The 19,803-nt window shown below is 44.0% G+C and overlaps 1 protein-coding gene across 1 annotated transcript in view; it reads left to right on the forward strand.

Moving 5' to 3' along the window:
- The first annotated feature begins 284 nt into the window (after positions 1-284).
- The window catches only part of ACBD3 (acyl-CoA binding domain containing 3), a 47,641-nt gene continuing 28,122 nt past the window's right edge, over positions 285-19,803 (forward strand). Inside the window, exon 1 of the mRNA XM_025381990.1 lies at positions 285-621. Coding sequence (XP_025237775.1) covers positions 336-621 — 286 coding nt within the window. The 5' untranslated portion in view covers positions 285-335. The remainder of the gene's footprint in view (positions 622-19,803) is intronic.

A 19,803-nucleotide genomic window follows, 5' to 3' on the forward strand; every position in this document is an offset into this window, starting at 1 on the left:
CCCCGCCCCTGTTGGGCACTGACAGCCGCAGCACCGAACCGAGGGGTGGGGGTGGTAGCACCCGCCCACCTGGAGCAACTGGGATCCGAAAGGATAGGGGGGTGTGGAGTGGAGGTCGGGACCAATGGGAGTTGGAGAGCCTGAACGATAGTCGCGGAGCCGGGGCAACTGATGGTTCCGGAGGGGGCGGGGCACCAAGCCTCAGCCCCTCTCCCGGAGCCCTCCAGCCTCTTCAGCAGCGGAAGTTCCGGTATCGGTAAGCGGAGGTCAGAGGTCAGCAGGAAGTCGATACGTGGCCGCCGCCTGTCCCCGCCGAGGAGGCGCAGCAGCCAGAGATGGCGGCGGTGCTGAACGCAGAGCGACTCGAGGTATCCGTCGACGGCCTCACGCTCAGCCCGGACCCGGAGGAGCGGCCCGGCGCGGAAGGCGCCCCGCTACTGCCGCCACCGCTGCCACCGCCCTCGCCACCCGGATCTGGTCGCGGCCCGGGCGCCTCAGGGGAGCAGCCCGACCCCGGGGAGGCGGCGGCTGGGGGCGCGGCGGAGGAGGCGCGGCGGCTGGAGCAGCGCTGGGGCTTCGGCCTGGAGGAGTTGTACGGCCTGGCACTGCGCTTCTTCAAAGGTGAGCCGGGCCAGCCCCACCCCTGCCGCTTCTGCCCGGTCCCGGGAGCCCGGCACGGGCTGTGGTCTCCAGGGTGACTGGACCAGACTTACCCTCACCCACTCATACTGGGCCGTGGTGACTCAAGCGGGGTTCCCTCCTTGGGGGTACCCCAAGTTTGTCACTACCTGCTTGGCCACTAGGTCACACCCCTGACGAGCCTGCAACCTTGGTTTAGCAGTCATGTCCCGCCTCCCAGAGGTTACTGGGGCATTTTACCTGATTTAGCTTCTGGGATTTCCAGGAGCCATGGTGGAAGAATGGGCCCACTTTCTTCCAAAGGATCCCATTCTGGGATTGCCTTGTATTATTTTTTTTTAACTGACTCTTTTCTTTTCCTGTTTCCCGTGGCTTGTCACATCAGGACCCGCCGATTTTTACCCTTAGTGGAAGAAATCTGTCAAGAGGTTCCGTATATAGCCTTTCCAGCCATTCTTGGGAACCATAAACTCGAATAGGACTTGATCCCCAGGCAGTTTGATGTGGCAGAGAGGAAGTAAAATGTTAAGCTCATCATCCCCTCCGGCTTGTCAAACTCTTGAGGAGGGATGTCCACTATGTTCTAGTAACTTCTAGGTGGTTAAAATTTTACATTGTAAGCAATGTGCAAGAGTGAATTCTCAGAGTAAGGCCTAACAGTACCCTCTGTGCTTTTCGCATGATTAATTGTTAAATGTCTCTTGTCTTAGAACAAGATTGTAGTGTGCGGGTTTTTTTTTTTTTTTTTTTAATTGGGTGATTCACTTATTCAAATAGTGGAGAGACCAATCACATGATTTTTGTCAGTGGGAAAACCTGACGAAAAGCCCGTTAGTTTGATTCTTAAAGATACTTAGTCTTTTAGGGCGAACGGACAGGGAGGGACATCAGCAAATGAAACTTTAAAAGTGGTTGCTAGGTTCCGCGTACGTTCCAGAACAGCATATTTATGACACTTTCCCCTGAGGTGGTACCTTTTGGAGTACATACTTTACTAGCCGAAATTGAGTAGTTCAATGTAATGATACACACGGAAGTTGTTTTCTCTCAAAATAACTTTAATTGTGCAAACTAGTGAAAGTTTTATAAATTCTCCAGAACATTTGATCATTTCACATTCAATGACATATTCGTGGTCATTGCACAATGAGTAGCCCTCTGTGTACTAACTAGCTTGGGGAATTGGTAATGGCTAGTGGGTTTTGGATCATTTGACTTTTAGATCACTGGCTTGAATTTAGAGTTTGCTGTAGTGATGATATATTACCACTTTATAAAAATCAGATGGTTTCTGTACAACTCATATAGCTACATTCCACTTTAAATTTTTATTCTTGGAACTTATTTTTCAGTAAAGTATATTGTAGCAGAGAATAAGACTAAAAATGAACTTTTTGTTTCTGTTTTTGAGCTGGAGTCCTGCTCTGTTGCAGGACTGAGGGAGGCTGAGGCAGGAGAATCACTTGAAGCCGGGAGGCAGAGGTTGCAGTGAGCGAAGATGGCACCATTGTACTCCAACCTGGGTGACAAGAGCAAAATTCCGTCTAAAAACAAAAAAGAATCGCTTGAATCTGGGGGGCAGAGGTTGCAGTGAGCCGAGATCATACCACTGCACTCCATCCTGGGCGACAAAGTGAAATTCTGTCTCAAAAAAAAAAAGATTAAAACACTATAACGTGTAGTACATTTAGCATTGTTTGGAGAGTCAGGAAGCTCTGGATTCTAGTTACCTTGTAAACTAGACAATTAACTTTTCCAGACTCAGTTTCATATGTATAAAGGGAGCTGGATTCGATGAAATATGATGTCTCAGATTTAAGATTCAGTGGTCTAAACCTAACAGATTATTTAACATGTGTCTTGAGTGGTAGGAATCCTGGGGAAACTTAAAACTTGGGGCCTAGGTGTTAGTCACCTTAGAGAATAAAGCTACGTTGATAGGTGTGGTTCACTCACTTCCTAAATTAAGTTCTCAAAGCAATATCCAGGTACTAAAAAGGAGAAATAGCTGCGTAGCAATTAAAAGCTACCTTTCTGCATGGATCATTGGAGACCTAGTATATGAGACACTAACTGAAAAAAGAAAGGGAAGGATGTAAAAGCAGTCAGAAGAATTATGGAATGTGGAGTGAGCCAAGCAATGCTGCCTTTATTTTTTTGTTGGTTTTTTTTTTTTTTTTTTTGGTTTGTTTGTTTATTTTATTTTATTTTATTTTATTATTTTTTTTTTTTTTTGAGACGGAGTCTCGCTCTGTGGCCCAGGCTGGAGTGCAGTGGCCGGATCTCAGCTCACTGCAAGCTCCGCCTCCCGGGTTTATGCCATTCTCCTGCCTCAGCCTCCCGAGTAGCTGGTACTACAGGCGCCCGCCACCTCGCCCGGCTACCACTAAAAATACAAAAAATTTTTTAGTAGAGACGGGGTTTCACCGTGTTAGCCAGGATGATCTCAATCTCCTGACCTCGTGATCCACTCGTTTCGAGCTCCCAAAGTGCTGGGATTACAGGCTTGAGGGTTTTTCTTTTTTAAACGGAGTTTCATTCTCGTTGCTCAGGCTGGAATGCAATGGTGCGATCTCTGCTCACTGCAACCTCCGCCTCGAGGGTTCAAGTAATTCTCCCACCTCAGCCTCCTAAGTAGCTGGGATCACAGGCATGCGCCACCACGCCCAGCTAATTTTGTATTTCTAGTAGAGATGGGGTTTCTCCATGCTGGTCTTGAACTGCCGACCTCAGGTGATCTGCCTGCCTTGGCCTCCCAAAGTGTTGGGATTATAGGTGTGAGCCACTGTGCCTGGCACCTTTATTTTAATGTGTGGATTTTGTAGTGGAACACTTGGTGTTTTGTCAGTCTTGCAAGGACTTTTAATCACTGTTCTATGGTTTTGTACCAGTATCTCACAGGAATTAGAAATAACATTACATTTTCGGCAGGGTGCAGTGGCTCACGCCTGTAATCCCAGCACTTTGGGAGGTCGAGGCAGGCGCATCACAAGGTCAGGAAATCGAGACCACCCTGGCTAACACGGCGAAACCCCATCTCTACTAAAAATACAAAAAATTAGCTGGGCGTGGTGGCAGGCGCCTATAGTCCCAGCTACCCAGGAGGCTGAGGCAGGAGAATAGTGTGAACCTGGGAGGTGGAGCTTGCAGTGAGCTGAGATTGAGCCACTGCACTCCAGCCTGGGCAACAGAGTGAGACTCTGTCTCAAAAAAAAAAAAAAAGGAAAGAACATTACATTTTATCTTCCACTGTGGAATAAATACGAATCTTGCAAGCATGGATATATTTTTCCATTGCAAATAGCTTGGATTGGAAATGACAGGCCCTATTTCTTACTCCATCCTTGTCAGGGTGGTAATAGACCGGTGACTGAATCGATTATGTCAGCTATTCTTAATTTTTTATGACAGTAAAAGTAAAATAGATGAAGATATGGGTAAATGTAAGTTAGCATTTTACCATCTAACTTTCAAACATTATTGACTCCTCAGTATGGATAGTTTTGTATTAGATTACAACTATAAATGAATAGTATATTCACTTTTGCTTAGAGTCCAAAAGAGGAGTTAAGGACCCAGTGACAACTGCAATACAGTGTGGAGGACTGAGGGAGCAGATGCCATTCCGGGGTGAGGGAAGGCCAAGAGCCATGAAAGCCATGAAAAGGCAAAGCATGTGTGTTTGCAGAATGGAAAATAGAAAGCAATTTGATGGAGAGAGCTGGGAAGGTAACTGAGTTCAGATCTTGGATGGACTTGCATGCCATTGTAATTTTTTTTTTTCTGAGATGGAGTCTCTGTCACCCAGGCTGGAATACAGTGGCATGATCTCTGCTCCCTGCAACCTCTGCCTCCTGGCTTCATGCAGTTCTCCTGCCTCAGCCTCCTGAGTAGCTGAGCTTACAGGCTTGTGCCACCACGCCCAGCTAATTTTTGTATTATTAATAGAGGTGGGTTTCACCATGTTGGCCAGTCTGGTCTTGAACTGACCCCAGTTGATCTGCCCGCCTCGGCCTTCCAAAGCGCTGGGATTACAGGCATGAACCACCGCGCCTGGCCATGTAAATATTAGTAGTTCGGCCTTTTTGTCAGTAAATTAGAAGATGAGGAACTGCTGGAGGTTTTTAAAGGGAGGAGCAAAGTTGCTTAAGTCTTTTTTTTTTTTTTTTTTTTTTTAGACAGTCTGGTTTTGTTATGCAGGCTAGAGGGCAGTGTCACGATCTTGGCTCACTGCAGCCTGTGTCTCCCAGGCTCAAGCCATCTTCCCACCTCATCCTCCTGTGTGGCTGGGACCACAGGCACGAGCCACCAGGCGCGGCTAATTTCTGTAGAGACGGGGTCTTGCTTTGTTGCCCAGGCTGGTCTTGAGCTCCTGAGCTCAAGTGATTCACCCGCCGTGGCCTCTCAAAGTGCTGGGATTACAGTTGTGAGCTGCCACGCCCAGCCAGAGTTGCTCAGTTCTATTTTAGCAATGTTAAGCTAGGTTTTCTTATCTCCATGGGTTAAGGACCCACAGGAATCCAGTGGGTTCGTTTTATTGTAGCCTTTATACTTCTTGGATGGAGTTGACGTGGGGAATTGTATTTTGGTTTTTAGAGTTCTTTGGGGTGGACTTCTCCTTCTCTAATACTTTGTTACCCTATTACATTAAGCTGGTAGATTGTTTACATTAACTTAAAATTTCAGAGTAATAATTGTCAATAGTTGAGTAGATGTTTACTAAATCTCAGGTACTGTGCCACAAACTGTATATGCATTATTGTTTAATCCTCCAAGAGGCCTTCTGTAAGGGTATTAACCCCATTTCTGAGTTCAGGATCCTGCCTCAGGCCCCTCAGTTATTTGGAAGGTAAGTCTTGGACTCGTTTTCTTTATGGAATAGTTAATTATACTAGCATTGCTATTGATTATACCCAATTATATTACTGATAGCGGAGTATTTTATGTTGGGAGAGAATTATATTAACGAGCGCAATCAAATGGACAACTGAAATGGTTCCATTTCCTGTTGTCTTTAAACATAGGCAACTATAAGAGCATTTATAAATGGCTTCCTTAATGTTTTAAAATACTGTACAGCTGTAATTTATTCATTGGAAACATATATAATTAGCATGCCTCCTGGACTTCAGTGGTCTATCCTCAGATAATTTCAAATTTGTTACTATGGAACATCTATTATATTTTTTTTTCCCCTTTTATTATCTTTACCTTTAGACATAAGTATGTAATACTGTAGGAGGATATATAGACCTAAGAGAGACAGATACAAGACAAAAACAATTATAGCCACCAGTTTCATGTTAAATTTGAGCTGAACCAAAACTTTCCTTTAACTGGATTCAGGGGTGTGTATGTGTTGTTTTTGTTTGTTTGTTTGTTTGCTTGCTTTGAGACGGAGTCTCACTCTGTCACCCAGGCTGGAGTGCAGTGGCGCGATCTCAGCTTGCTGCAACCTCCGCCTCCTGGGTTCAAGCAGTTCTCCTGCCTCAGCCTCCCAAGTAGCTGGGATTATAGGCACATGCCACTATACCCAGCTAGTTTTTGTATTTTTAGTAGAGACGGGGTTTCACCATGTTAATCAGGCTGGTCTTGAACTCCTGACCTCAGGTAATCCACCTACCTCGGCCTCCCAAAGTGCTGGAATTACAGGCATGAGGCACTGTGCCCGGCGTGTATGTGTTTTTAATGTAAGTGATTTTAACATTTTCCTGAGGCTTGCCTTTATCACACATGCAATGCACTAAAGTACACAAATACTAAGTGTGTAGCTTGATGAATTTTCACGAAGTGGACAGTGTAGCCAATGCCCGGGAGCAGATGTTTTATCAGTTAACTAATACAAGAGCTACTGTGAATCAGTATTTAGAAAGGTAAGCTCGGGCCGGGCACGGTGGCTCAAGCCTGTAATCCCAGCACTTTGGGAGGCCAAGACGGGTGGATCACGAGGTCAGGAGATCGAGACCATCCTGGCTGACATGGTGAAACCCCGTCTCTACTAAAAAATACAAAAAACTAGCCGGGCGAGGTGGCGTGTGCCTATAGTCCCAGCTACTCGAGAGGCTGAGGCAGGAGACTGGCATAAACCCAGGAGGCGGAGCTTGCAGTGAGCTGAGATCCGGCCACTGCACTCTAGTCTGGGTGACACAGCGAGACTCCGTCTCAAAAAAAAAAAAAAAAAAAAAGAAAGGTAAGCTCAGGAGTCAACACTCTTTAGGGTGTGTTTTCCTTGCTCTGCCACTTAATTGTGTTAACTTTTTGTGCTTTGCTGTACTCAAAGGGTTGTTTTAGGAATTATAAGAAATTATATATATAAACTCTTAGCAGAATGCCTAGCTGTTGGTATTTTTGTGGCTGCTTACGTTATTGAAAAGGAGATACTTCTGAGAATTGATTATGGATGTTTTGAGTTAATGGAGGGGAAGTCTTGAAAGTTTTACTAAGCAGTTAGTACATGCTAGGCAATTCCCAGAGTATTTCCTACTCATTGATTCAGGAATACTGCATTATATTATCCTTTTTTTTTTTTTTTTTTTTTGAGACGGAGTCTTGCTCTGTTGCCCACGCTGGAGTGCAATGGCCCTGTCTTGGCTCACTGCAACCTCCGCCTCCTGGGTTCAGACGATTCTCCTGCCTCAGCCTCCCGAGTAGCTAGGTCTACAGGCAGATGCCACACCACCCAGCTAATCTTTGTATTTTTAGTAGAGACAGGGTTTCACTATGTTAGCTAGGCTGGTCTTGAACTCCTGACCTTGTGATCCGCCCACCTTGGCCTCCCAAAGTGCTGGGATTACAAGTGTGAGCCACTGCGCCTGCCATGTTATCCTTTCTTATAGGTAGTATAAGCATTTGTCAATTGAGATTTTTTTTTTTCTCAATCCAACATGAGGAAGATGTGGTTTTTCAGGCTTTTTTGTTTTTGTTTTTAAGACGATGTTTCACTCTTGTTGCCCAGGCTGGAGTACAATCGCGTAATCTTGGCTCACCGCAACCTCCATCTCCCGGGTTCAAGCAATTCTCCTGCCTTAGCCTCCCGAGTGGCTGGGATTACAGGCCTGCACCGCCGCGCCCGGCTAATTTTGTATTTTTAGTAGAGACGGAGTTTCTCCATGTTAGTCAGGCTGGTCTCGTACTGTCAGCCTCAGGTGATCCGCCTGCCTCGGCCTCCCAAAGTGCTGGGATTACAGGTGTGAGCCACTGCACCCAGGCGGTTTTTCAGTTTTAGGTTTTGTTTTTGTTTTTGTTTTTGTTTTTGTTTTTGTGGATACGGAGTTTCACTCTTGTTGCCCAGGCTAGAGTGCAATGGCATGATCTCGGCTCACTGCAATCTCTGCCTCCCGGGTTCTAGCGATTCTCCTGCCTCAGCTTCCCAAGTAGCTGGGATTACAGGCACCTGCCACCATGCCTGGCTAATTTTTGTATTTTTAGTAGAGACGGGGTTTCTGCATGTTGGTCAGGCTGGTCTCAAACTCCCAGCCTCAGTGATCCGCCCACCCGGCCTCCCAAAGTGCTGGGATTATAGGCATGAACCACCACGCCTGGCCCAGTTTTAATATTTCTAAAAGATGGATTTTAATCAAAGTGTATTCTCTATGAGGCGACAGTGTGATATGGCCATGAAATAAAACAGATTTGATCTTAGGCTGCTTTGATGGAAATATGGTACCTAGGATGAGGGAAAGAGAAAGATAGTCCTGCTCTCCTCTGCACCAAGGAGTACACCTCAAGCCCTGGATACTGCTTGTTTGAGGCATCATCCTTTAGGGTTAAAGACAAAATGGAGCTCATTCAGAAGACAGCAACTTGTATCTAGTGGGAATTCAAATCCCTGCCATTATTATCATAATGGCTGCTGTTTAGTCAGTGTCTGCTCTATGCAGGCACTATACCAAAATTTTGGGACACATTTCTAACCCTCGCATGAACCCTAAGGAGCAGTATTATCTTTATTTTATTGATAACAAAACAGATTTCAAAAGATTAAATAACTTATCGATGTTGTATACTTAATAGCAGAGCTGGGAATTAAATTTAAATTTGAGGTATGATTAAGCTGAGAATGTTTAGCCAAGAGATTAGAGAACTCAGGGCAAACACAGTAGGTATTTTGTGACTTTCTTGAGGTCTAATTAGTTAGATGTGTTTTAGTTAATGCTGAGGACAGGAAATAAACCCTGTGGATGGAGCTGAGAGATACCACCTCAGAATAAAGAGCTAAGAATCACAGCTATTCAGAGACGGATTAGACTGCTTTGGGACAGTGAGTTCTCTTTACCAGGAAGTATTCAAGCATAAGTTAGCAATTGCTGGGTGGATATTGTAGAGAGGATTTGAGCTTTAGTTTGCAATTCAATCACCTACCTTTAACATCCCTTCCACGCTGTAGATTTTATGGTCTTTTCATTACATGAAGGCTAGAAGGGACACTGAAATAATTTGGTACATTCCTTTTCCTCCAGAGAGAAGAGAAAAAATATTATTTATCCTATAAAATAGCAGTTGAAGTGTGAGCCTAATAGTCTTTTGTATACTTAATTTCAGGTGGGAGGGACTTAATTGTAATCTTTCAGAGCTTTGGGCTTGGTATCAAATTATGCTGTCCTATTTGAACTGTAAAGTTAAATACTTGTAAGTTTAGTAAGAACATAATGTAGATCCCATTATCTGTTTTTAATTGCCTGAAAAATGTGTTTTATATATCATGTTAGTTTCCTATTGCTCTTGTAACAAATTACCACAAATTTATTGGCTTGGGCTGGGTGTAGTGGCTCACGCCTGTAATCCCAGCACTTTGGGAGTTTGAGGCAGGTGGATCACTGAGCTCAGGAGTTCGAGACCAGCCTGGGCAATATGGGGAAACCCCATCCCTGCAAAAAAACACAAAAATTAGCCGGGCATTGGTAGCTTGTATCTGTAGCCCGAGCTACTCAGGAGACTGAGGTGGGAGAATAACATGAACCCAGGAGGCAGAGATTACAGTAAGCAAGATCATGCCACTGCACTCCAGCCTGGGTTACAGAGCAGGACCCCGTCTTAAAACAAACAAACAAACAAAAAATCTGTGGCTTAAAACAACTCTTGCTAAAAATCCATCTGTACTTAAGATTTTCCTGCAAGCCCTGACGTGTGTACCAACCAGACAACCAATTCAGACTCTCATGGTTGGGAATATCCTCTGATGATCTGACTCTCCTAGTCTATGGATTAAATTGATAGAAGATCTGATTTGTATAGTAAACTCCTCTGTTCATACTGGTATTGACTGTTCCTGATTCAAGATGACAGCTACGATGGTACTGTCAAAAACAGCTACATGGGGCTGGGCACGGTGACTCATGCCTGTAAACCCAGCACTTTGGGAGTCCAAGGCAGGCGGATCACAACGTCAGGAGATCGAGACTATCCTGGCTAACACGGTGAAACCCCGTCTCTACTAAAAAAAAAAAAAAAAAAATGCTGGGAGTGGTGGCCACCTGTAGTCCCAGCTACTCGGGAGACCGAGGCAGGAGAATGGCGTGAACCTGGGAGGTGGAGCTTGCAGAGAGCTGAGATGGCACCACTGCACTCCAGCATCAACCGGGAGCACTTGAACCAGTTCCAGTTCAAGCGACAAAGCAGACTCCGTCTCAAAAAAAAAAAATCCAGCTACATGGGAGTTTGTTCCTCTGCCGCATTGTGCAGTGACGGTTTCACCCAGTACTTTAATGTGAGAATAAGCACTTTCCTCATATCAGGAATATCAGGAATATTCAGCCTATTATTCACGGCTGAATATAATCTTCAGTAGATTATCAGTTATGTTTGATTGTAGGTGATTAAAAAGAATGTGCATTTTTTCCTCAAAGTTGCTGGACATGTTTCTTTGAAAGCAGTTAATAAACAATTTCTAACAATTTATCTACTAACAAATATATATATTTTTAATTTACTGAGAAGAAATATTAAAATATCTCATTGACAGTCCTGGATCAGATAAACTTTATAATTAGCCTTATAATTTTGCTCATTTGATTGTGAGTCAGTATTATATGCACAGAACTTGAGGCATTTTTTTCTTCATGTACATTTTACTTTTCATATTCATATAGTCGCAGTTTTTATGATAGTAATGTCTCATTCACTCATAATACCAAAAGTTAGATCGTGCTTTTCTGAGTGCCCTCTTGCCGAAGACCACCAGGATCACAACTGTTGTTAAGAAGGTGTAAAAAATTGTAGTTATAAATACGACCACAAGCAAAGCAAACAAAAAACCACACACACACTTAGAGATAGGTCCTGTTGGGGTAAAATCAGGGTGTTGGCAGGGCTTTGTTTCTTCTGGAGGCTCTGGAGGAGAATTGTTTCCTTGTCTTTTCCATGTGCTTCCAGGGAGCACCTGCAAGCTTTTCTTTTTTTTTTTTTTTTTTCGAGACAGAGTCTCGCTCCGTAGCCCAGACTGGAGTGCAGTGGTGCGATCTCGGGTCACTGCAACCTCCGCCTCCCAGTCCCGGTTCAAGCAATACTCCTGCCTCAGCCCCTGGAATAGCTGGAAATACAGACACGTGCTACGACGCCCATCTAATTTTTGTGTTTTTAGTAGAGACAGGGTTTCACCATGTTGGCCAGGGTGGTCTTGAACTCGTGACCTCATGATCTGCCCACCTCGGCCTCCCGAAGTGCTGGGATTACAGGCGTGAGCCGCTGCGCCCAGCCATAAGCTTTTGTTTATGCCCCTTCCTCCATCTTCAGAGCCACCAGAGCTTCTTCAAATCTGTGACTCTTTCTCCCCTTCCATTTATGAGGACCCTTGTGATTACATTGGGCCCACATGAGTAGTTCAGGAAAAGGTCAACTGCAACCTTAATTCTGCCTTTGCAAGTAACCTAACATATTCACAGGTTCCAGAAGTTAAACATCTTTGAGGAGCCATTATTCTGCCCACCACTTGTCTTGTAGTAAGTAGCTTATGAACTGATTACTGAAATTGTGCATGAGTTTATTCGTTTTACCTTTTTATTAAAAATGGAAACTAGAGCAATTGAAAAGGTGAAATTGTACTACAATATTTATAATGAAAAATAGTCACCCTGTGTTCTGGTGTTTTTCCCATTTCCTAGGTCCTCTCCCCAAAGGCAACTACTTTCCATTATTTAATTGTTTCTTCTGGTATTTGCTTCCATTTTCCTACTGCTGCTTTAATTTAAAAAAAAAAATTCTAACTTACGTATGTCTATATCTTTCTCCTTTCCTCTTCTCAGACTCCTACTTTTGTTTTGTGGTTAAATTGTTGTCTGCTGTTTGTTTTTATGTTATTCTTTGCTGAAACAGATCATGCACTTTGATTACATTTTTGTTCTTGTGCAAACCTTTTTGTAAAGACATCTATCTTAAATGTCCTTAAATTCTTGAACTAGTCTTAGTGTTTGTGGTAAGACTTCATTAAGTCAGCTGCCCAGCTGTCATCCTGGAAATTACCTTCACCTTTTCCTATTGTGTTGGATTCTGTTTCCCCTGAATCACTTATTTTCCTTTGTTGTTGTTTTTATTTATTCCATTACTTTGGAAGTGCACACCCCTTAGTATCTTCTTGTGAAAAGAGTACCTGAGACCATGCCTTTCCAAAAATGTGTTTTACTGTCACTTTTGATGTATTTGATTGGGCATAAAAGTCTAGATTGGAAATAGTTTCCCTCTGGAATTTTGAAGGCATTATTCCATTCATTCTTTTCTTTTTTCTTTTTCTTTGTTTTTTTGAGATGGAGTCTCACTCTGTTGCCAGGCTGGAGTTCAGTGGCGATCTTGGCTCACTGCAACCTCCTCCGCCTCCTGGGTTCAAGCGATTCTCCTGTCTCAGCCTCCTGAGTAGCTGGGATTACAGGTGCATGCCACCATGCCCAGCTAATTTTTTTTTTATTTTTAGTAGTAGGGGTAGATGGGGTTTCATCATGTTGGTCAGGCTGGTCTCGAATTCTTGACCTCAGGTAATCTGCCTGCCTTGGCCTCCCAAAGTTCTAGGATTACAGGCCTGAGCCACTGTACCCAACTTCCCATTCATTGTTTTCTAGCTTTCAGTATTCCTTTTTTTTTTTTTTTTTTTTGAGATAGAATCTGACTCTGTCACCCAGGCTGAAGTGCAGTGGCATGATCTCAGCTCACTGCAACCTCCGCCTCCCGGTTCAAACAGTTCTCTGCCTTAGCCTCCCAAGTAGCTGGGATTATAGGCACCCACCACCACACCCAGCTAATTTTTGTAGTTTTAGTAGAGATGGGGTTTCATTTGGCCAGGCTGGTCTTGAACTCCTGACATCGTGATCCACCCTCCTTGGCCTCCCAAAGTGCTGGGATTACAGGCGTGAGCCACCACACTCAGTAGTATTCATATTCTTAAGAAGTCACTATAGTCATTCTAATTCTTTGTCTTGTGTATGTGACCAGTTTTTCTTTCTAGAAGTATGTAGATCTCCTGTTTTATCTCCATGTTAAAAAATTAGAGAAGTATTGTCTCCTTGTTTGTTTTCAGTGATTTTGATGAATACTTGATAGTCTTTTCAGTTTAGAAACTTGGGCCCTTCATTTCAGGGAAATTTTCTTGTATTCTTTCTTTCTTTTTTTTTTTGAAACGGAGTTTTGCTCTTGTTGCTTATGCTGGAGTGCAATGGTGCGATCTTGGCTTACCGCAACCTCCGCCTTCCGGGTTCAAGCGATTCTCTTGCCTTAGCCTCCCAAGTAGCTGGGATTACCGGCATGTGCCACCATGCCTGGCTAATTTTGTAGAGATGGGGTTTCTCCATGTTAATCAGGCTGGTCTCGAACTCCCAACCTCACGTCATGCGCCTGCCTCGGCCTCCCAAAGTGCTGGGATTACAGGCGTGAGCCACTGCGCCCAGCCATATTTCTTTGGTAATTTTCTCTCTTTTCACTTTTTGGTACTGTTAATAGATAATCGATCTTTTGGATTAAACTTCTAATTCTCTTATCTGTTCTTCCCTATTTTTCATGTTTATATTTTTGCTTTGTTTTCTAGGAAATATCCTCAGCTCCATCTTCTAGATTTTTTAATTTTTGTGTTTTTGTGGGGTTTTTTTTTTTACATTTTTAATTTCCAAGAGTTCTTTTTTCTCTGAATTGTCTTTTTTTTTTTTTTTAAGTAACTTGTTTTGCTTCATAGATGCATTAGCTTCTGTTCCTGAGGATATTGAGTATAAATTTTGAATGTTATTTCACTGTTAAAATTTATTGTAGTTTTTTTGTTTCCATATTGGAAGCTTTCCTCAAATGTCTGGTGATCCTTGAGTATTTCATGTTAAAGGATAAGGTACAGAACACCTAATTGTAACATTAAAGTAGGAACCTTTTTTCTAAGGTGATGAGACAGAAGTTTTGTAGAAGAACCTTCAAATGTCAGCATCTTTCAAATCAGTGTCTGTAGGTCTTTATTTGGAGCCAGTTTTTCAAGAAAATACTCCTCTCTCCTGCATGGGATATATGAACCTGGTTGCCAACATTCAGAAACTAGGCAGGAGAAGTGGGGATGAGTGGGAGGTACTTACCATTTACTGGGGAAACATTTCATTTATCTGTCTAATAGCATACTCTAAGCCAAAGTGTCCTAACATCTGGAGCATCCCTGATTCATTTTCTGTAGTAAATATCCAGCCCTCTACTGAGTAGGAACAGGGTAGCCATCTGCCTGCTTGGGGTTGGCAAACGCAATGGGAGGGGGGAGGGTGGCTCCTTACATCTTATATAGACTTTAAACCAGATTCCTGTTTTCATCTAGACTTCAGCTTTTAAAGAACCTGATGCCTTTAATTTGTGAACCTTTCCAGGGTTCTCTTTTTTTTCCCCCCCTCCAAGACAGAGTTTCGCTCCTGTTGCCCAGGCTGGAGTACAGTGGCACGATCTTGGCTCACTGCAACTTCTGCCTCCTGGGTTCAGGCAATTCTCCTGCCTCAGCCTCCCAAGTAGCTAGGATTATAGGCATGCGCCACCACTCCTGGCTAATTTTTGCATATTTAGTAGAGACTGGGTTTCACCACACTAGTCAGGCTGGTCTCGAACTCCTGACCTCAGGTGATCCACCCGCCCTGGCCTCCCAAAGTGCTGGGATTACAGGCATGAGCCACCACACCCAGCCCTTTCCAGGGTTCTCTAAATTGGCTTCCTTATTCCTTTTAGTGGGATTTCATTAAGGATCAGGGGTAATTGTGTGTGTTCAGTCTATCATGTTTAACTGAAGGTTTATCTGCATGTTTTCTTTTCTAAGCAGGATTTGTGTTTGCTTTTGTTTGCCATAGAAAGCAGAATTCCAAAATTGATTGAATTAAATAACTTTGTAATAATAATAATTAATGAGTGGAAGAGCTGAGGATGATGCCTGCATTCCCTTCTGAGAGGACTGAAATAGAACTTTCCTTTAGGAATAGGGCCCTGGTTAAAGATTTTTGAGTTTCTACAAGGCTTTTTGTGTCAGTGCAGTTAGTGGAGTTATTACTTTCCTGCTAACTACATTTAACGTTTACGGTACCAGAAATAATTTAGAAGAAAATTATTCTTGGCCGGGCGTGGTGGCTCATGCTGTAATCCCAGCACTTCAGGATTCTGAGGCAGGCGGATCACCTGATGTCAGGAGTTTGAGACTAGCCTGGTCAACATTGGTGAAACCCCATCTGACTAAAAATAAAAAAAATTAGCTAAGTGTGGTAAGTGCACTTCTGTAATCCCAGCTACTGGGGAGGCTGAGGCAGGAGAATTACTTGAACCTGGGAGGCGGAAGTTGCAGTGAGTTGAGATCGTCCCACTGTACTCCAGTCTGGGCGACATGAGGCTCTGTCTCAGAAAAAAAAAAGAAGAAGAAAATTATTCTCACCTGATTTAAAAGACCAAACTCTTGTGATGTGTCAACCAGAGCCACCTGAAGAGTAAGAGAGAAGTAACTTTTTGTGTAATACTAGTAGTCTGCCTAACAATATAGATTATGAAGGATTTTTATTTTTCTGTGGTTTTTTTTTTTTTTTTTGAAGCTTAGGATTTCAGTACTGTGTGAACTGTGCTATACCAAAACTGGTTGGGATTAGCACAGCCTCCTGGGTTTTGTATATTCCTTGGGAGAATAATCTCTTAACCTAATCCCAAAGGCTGAAAATACATTGCTTTGACTTTAAAAATGTGTATTAAAAAAGGTAATGTATATGTGTGTTTGATTACAAAGTACATATGCTTACTGAAAATTTGGGGAAATAAAAAATGAATACATAAAATTAATTTGTAATACAGTCTTTCAAAAATAATTATTAGTATTAACATTGTTTTGTTTTGAGACAGGGTCTCACTCTGTCACCCAGGCTGGAGTGCAGTGGCACCATCATGGCTCACCACAGTCTCAACCCCTAGGATCAAGGGATCCTCTCGTCTTGGCCACCCTAGTAGCTGGGACTGTGGTACACGCCACCATGCCCAGCTAATTTTTGGGTTTTTTGTGTGTGTGGAGACAGGGTTTCACCGTGTTTCGCAGGCTAGTCTCAAACTCCTGGGCTCAAGCACTCTACCTGCCCTAGCTTTCCAAAGTGCTAGGATTATAGGCATGAGCCACCAGTCCCTGCTGGGTTTATTTGTTTGCTTGTTTGTTGTTTAGACAGGGTCTTCATCTGTCACCCAGACTGGAGTTCAGTGGTGCTTTCATGGTTTATTGGAGCCTCGACCTTGAGGCTCAAGCAATCCTGAGCCTCCAGAGAAGCCTGGACTTCAGGCGCATGCCACCACACCCAGCTGTTTTTTAGTTTTTTTGTAGAGGTGGGGTCTTGCAGTGTTGCTCAGGTTGGTGTCAAACTCCTGGACTCAAGTGATCCTTCCACTTCAGCCTCCCAAAGTGTCGGGATTACAGGCGTGAGCCACCGCGCCTGGCTGTTTGTTTTCTTGATTTTGTTTTTTGAGACAAATTTGGCTCTCATATAGAAAAAATGTTAATTTGGAGATTTAGTAGTAAGATTTAAAGAAAGGATTATAGAGCAATTATTTTTATTTTCTTCAGAATCAGAATCTCAATGGATTGCCCAGGCTAGATTCTAACTTGTGGATTCAAATGATCCCTCCTGTCTCAGCCTCCCGAATAGGTGGGACTATAGGTGCATGCCGCTGCAGCTGGCGACAGAGCAATTCTTAAAACTAGTAAGTGCATAAAAGAGTAAATGGGAATGCCAGGACAGTTCACAAGAATGGATATACTGTTTTGTTCATTCTCATAGTAGTTGACTCATAAAGTCAATTTCTTTTGTGAGATTTGCTGGGCGTGTTTTTTGATGAGGGCCTGTGAACAAAAACATAGGCTTAAGCACTGAAGTTCACAGAGGTCAACGAATCTGTTTGACTGCCTGACCAGAACTAATACTGAAAACGTATTCCTCTTTTTTTTTTCTTTGAGATGGAGTTTTGCTCTTGTTGCCCAGGCTGGAGTACAATGGCACAATCTCGGCTCACTGTAACCTCTGCCTCCCAGGTTCAAGCGACTCTCCTGCCTTAGCCTCCCAAGTAGCTGGGATTACAGGCGTGTGCCACCATGCCCGGCTAATTTTTGTATTTTCGATAGAGATGGGGTTTCACCATGTTAGTCAGGCAGGTCTCAAACTCCTGACTCAGGTGATCTACCCGCCCCAGCCTCCCAGAGCGCCAGGATTACAGGCGTGAGCCACTGTGTCTGGCCACGTGTTCCTCTTTTTAAAAATACATTTATTGGCCAGGCATGGTGGCTTACATCTGTAATCCCAGCATTTTGGGAAGCCAAGGCAGGCAGATCACCTGAGGTCAGGAGTTCAGGACCAGCCTGGCCAACCCAACATGGTGAAACCCCATCTCTATGAAAAATACAAAATTTAGCCGGGCATGGTGGCACACACCTGTAGTCCCAGCTACTCAGGAGGCTGAGGAACGAGAATCGCTTGAACCCAGGAAGCAGAAGTTGCAGTAAGCCGAGATCACGCCACTGTGCTCCATCGTGGGTGAAAGGGCAAGACTCCATCTCAAAATAAATAAATAAAAACACTTTTTAAATTTGCACTATATTTTTAATTCTGTCAGGTGTAAAAAGGGCAGATGTTAAAATAACATCCAAAAGTACTGAAACTCGACCAGGCACGGTGGCTCACACCTGTAATCCCAGCACTTTGAGAGGCCGAGGCGGGCAGATCACCTGAGTTCAGGAGTTCAAGACCAGCCTGGCCAACATGATGAAACCTCGTCTGTACTAAAAAATGCAAAAATTAGCCGGACGTGGTGGTACATGCCTGTAGTTCTAGCTACTAGGGAGGCTGAGGCAGGAGAGTCACTTGAAATTGGGAGATGGAGGTTGCGGTGAGCCAAGATTGTGCCACCGCACTCCAGCCTGGGTGACAGAGCAAGACTCTGTCTCAAAAAAAAAAAAAGTGTTTACTTACCATCCCTCAAAGCCCCTGCACTTAGTTCACATTATCAAATGCTTGAAATAAAGAAGCAAGTTGGCCAGGCATGGTGGCTCATGTCTATAATCCCAGCACTTTGGAAGGCTAAGGCAATTGATTACTTGAGGCCAGGAGCTCGAGACCAGCCTGGGCAACATGACAAAACCCTCTCTCTACAAAAACAAAAATTAACTGGGCATAGTGGCACTCACTGATAGTTCCAGCTACTCAGGAGGCTGAGGTGGTAGAATCTCTTGAGCCCAGGAGTTCAAGGCTACAGTGAGCTGTGATCGTGCCACTGCCCTCCAGCCTGGGCGACAGAATGAGAACCTGTCTCAAAGAGAAGCAAATTTATCATCTGGTAGGAAATGAACCCTCCCTCCATTAGTAGAAAACCCACATAGCAGTATTTTACAGATAACTTTATAGCAATAGTCACAGATTTCAAAAAATTTTTTTCATATCCACTTGCCCCATCTATTAGTTCAAATCACCTTCCTGCGGCAAAAAAAAAAAAAATTTTGTGTGCATATGTTCGAAATTGCTATTTTGCATGACTAATCAGAAAAGTGGTCTTCAGGTGCATAGTTTCCATGTGATTTTATCTTTACTGACATGTATTTAGATAAAACCACTTAATTGAATTTATTCTTTTTTTTTTTTTTATTTTTTTTTTTTGAGACGGAGTCTCGCTGTGTCGCCCAGGCTGGAGTGCAGTGGCGCGATCTCGGCTCACTGCAAGCTCCGCCTCCCGGGTTCACGCCATTCTCCCGCCTCAGCCTCCGAGTAGCTGGGACTACAGGCGCCCGCCACCACGCCCGGCTAATTTTTTGTATTTTTAGTAGAGACGGGGTTTCACCGTGTTAGCCAGGATGGTCTCGATCTCCTGACCTCGTGATCCACCCGCCTCGGCCTCCCAAAGTGCTGGGATTACAGGCTTGAGCCACCGCGCCCGGCCTGAATTTATTCTTAAAAAAAGAAAGGAAAAATGCACTCTCAGGCCCACCACATCTTTTTTTCTTGAATCATTGGCAGAGTATGTTCTTTATAGGCTCAAGATAAAATGACATAGGTTAATGTTTTTTCTTTTTCTTTTTTTTTTTTTTTGAGATGGAGTCTCACTCTGTTGCCCAGGCTGGAGTGCGGTGGCCGGATCTCAGCTCACTGCAAGCTCCGCCTCCCGGGTTTACGCCATTCTCCTGCCTCAGCCTCCTGAGTAGCTGGGACTATAGGCGCCCGCCACTTGCCTGACTAGTTTTTTGTATTTTTTAGTAGAGACGGGGTTTCACCGTGTTAGCCAGGATGGTCTTGATCTCCTGACCTCGTGATCCGCCCGTCTCAGCCTCCCAAAGTGCTGGGATTACAGGCTTGAACCACCGCGCCCGGCCCTTTTTTTTTTTTTTTGAGATGGAATCTCACTCTGTTGCTTAGACTGGAGTGCAGTGGCATGATCTCAGCTCACTGCAACCTCTGTCTCATTCAAATGATTCTCTTGCCTCAGCCTCCTGAATAGCTGGGATTACAGATGTGCTGCACCACCACACCCAGCTAGTTTGTGTATTTTTAGTAGAGAGAGGGTTTTACCATGTTGGCCAGACTGATCTCAAACTCCTGACCTCAAGCGATCCACCTGCCTTGGCCTCCCAAAGCGCTGGGATTACAGGTGTGAGTCACTGTGCCTGGCTGCTTAATGCCAGTGGCTGCTTAATGCCTTTTTTTTTTGTTTTAAAAAACAAAAGCTCTCTAAATC

The sequence above is a fragment of the Theropithecus gelada genome, chromosome 1, assembly GCF_003255815.1.
Source record: "Theropithecus gelada isolate Dixy chromosome 1, Tgel_1.0, whole genome shotgun sequence".
NCBI lineage: Eukaryota > Metazoa > Chordata > Mammalia > Primates > Cercopithecidae > Theropithecus > Theropithecus gelada.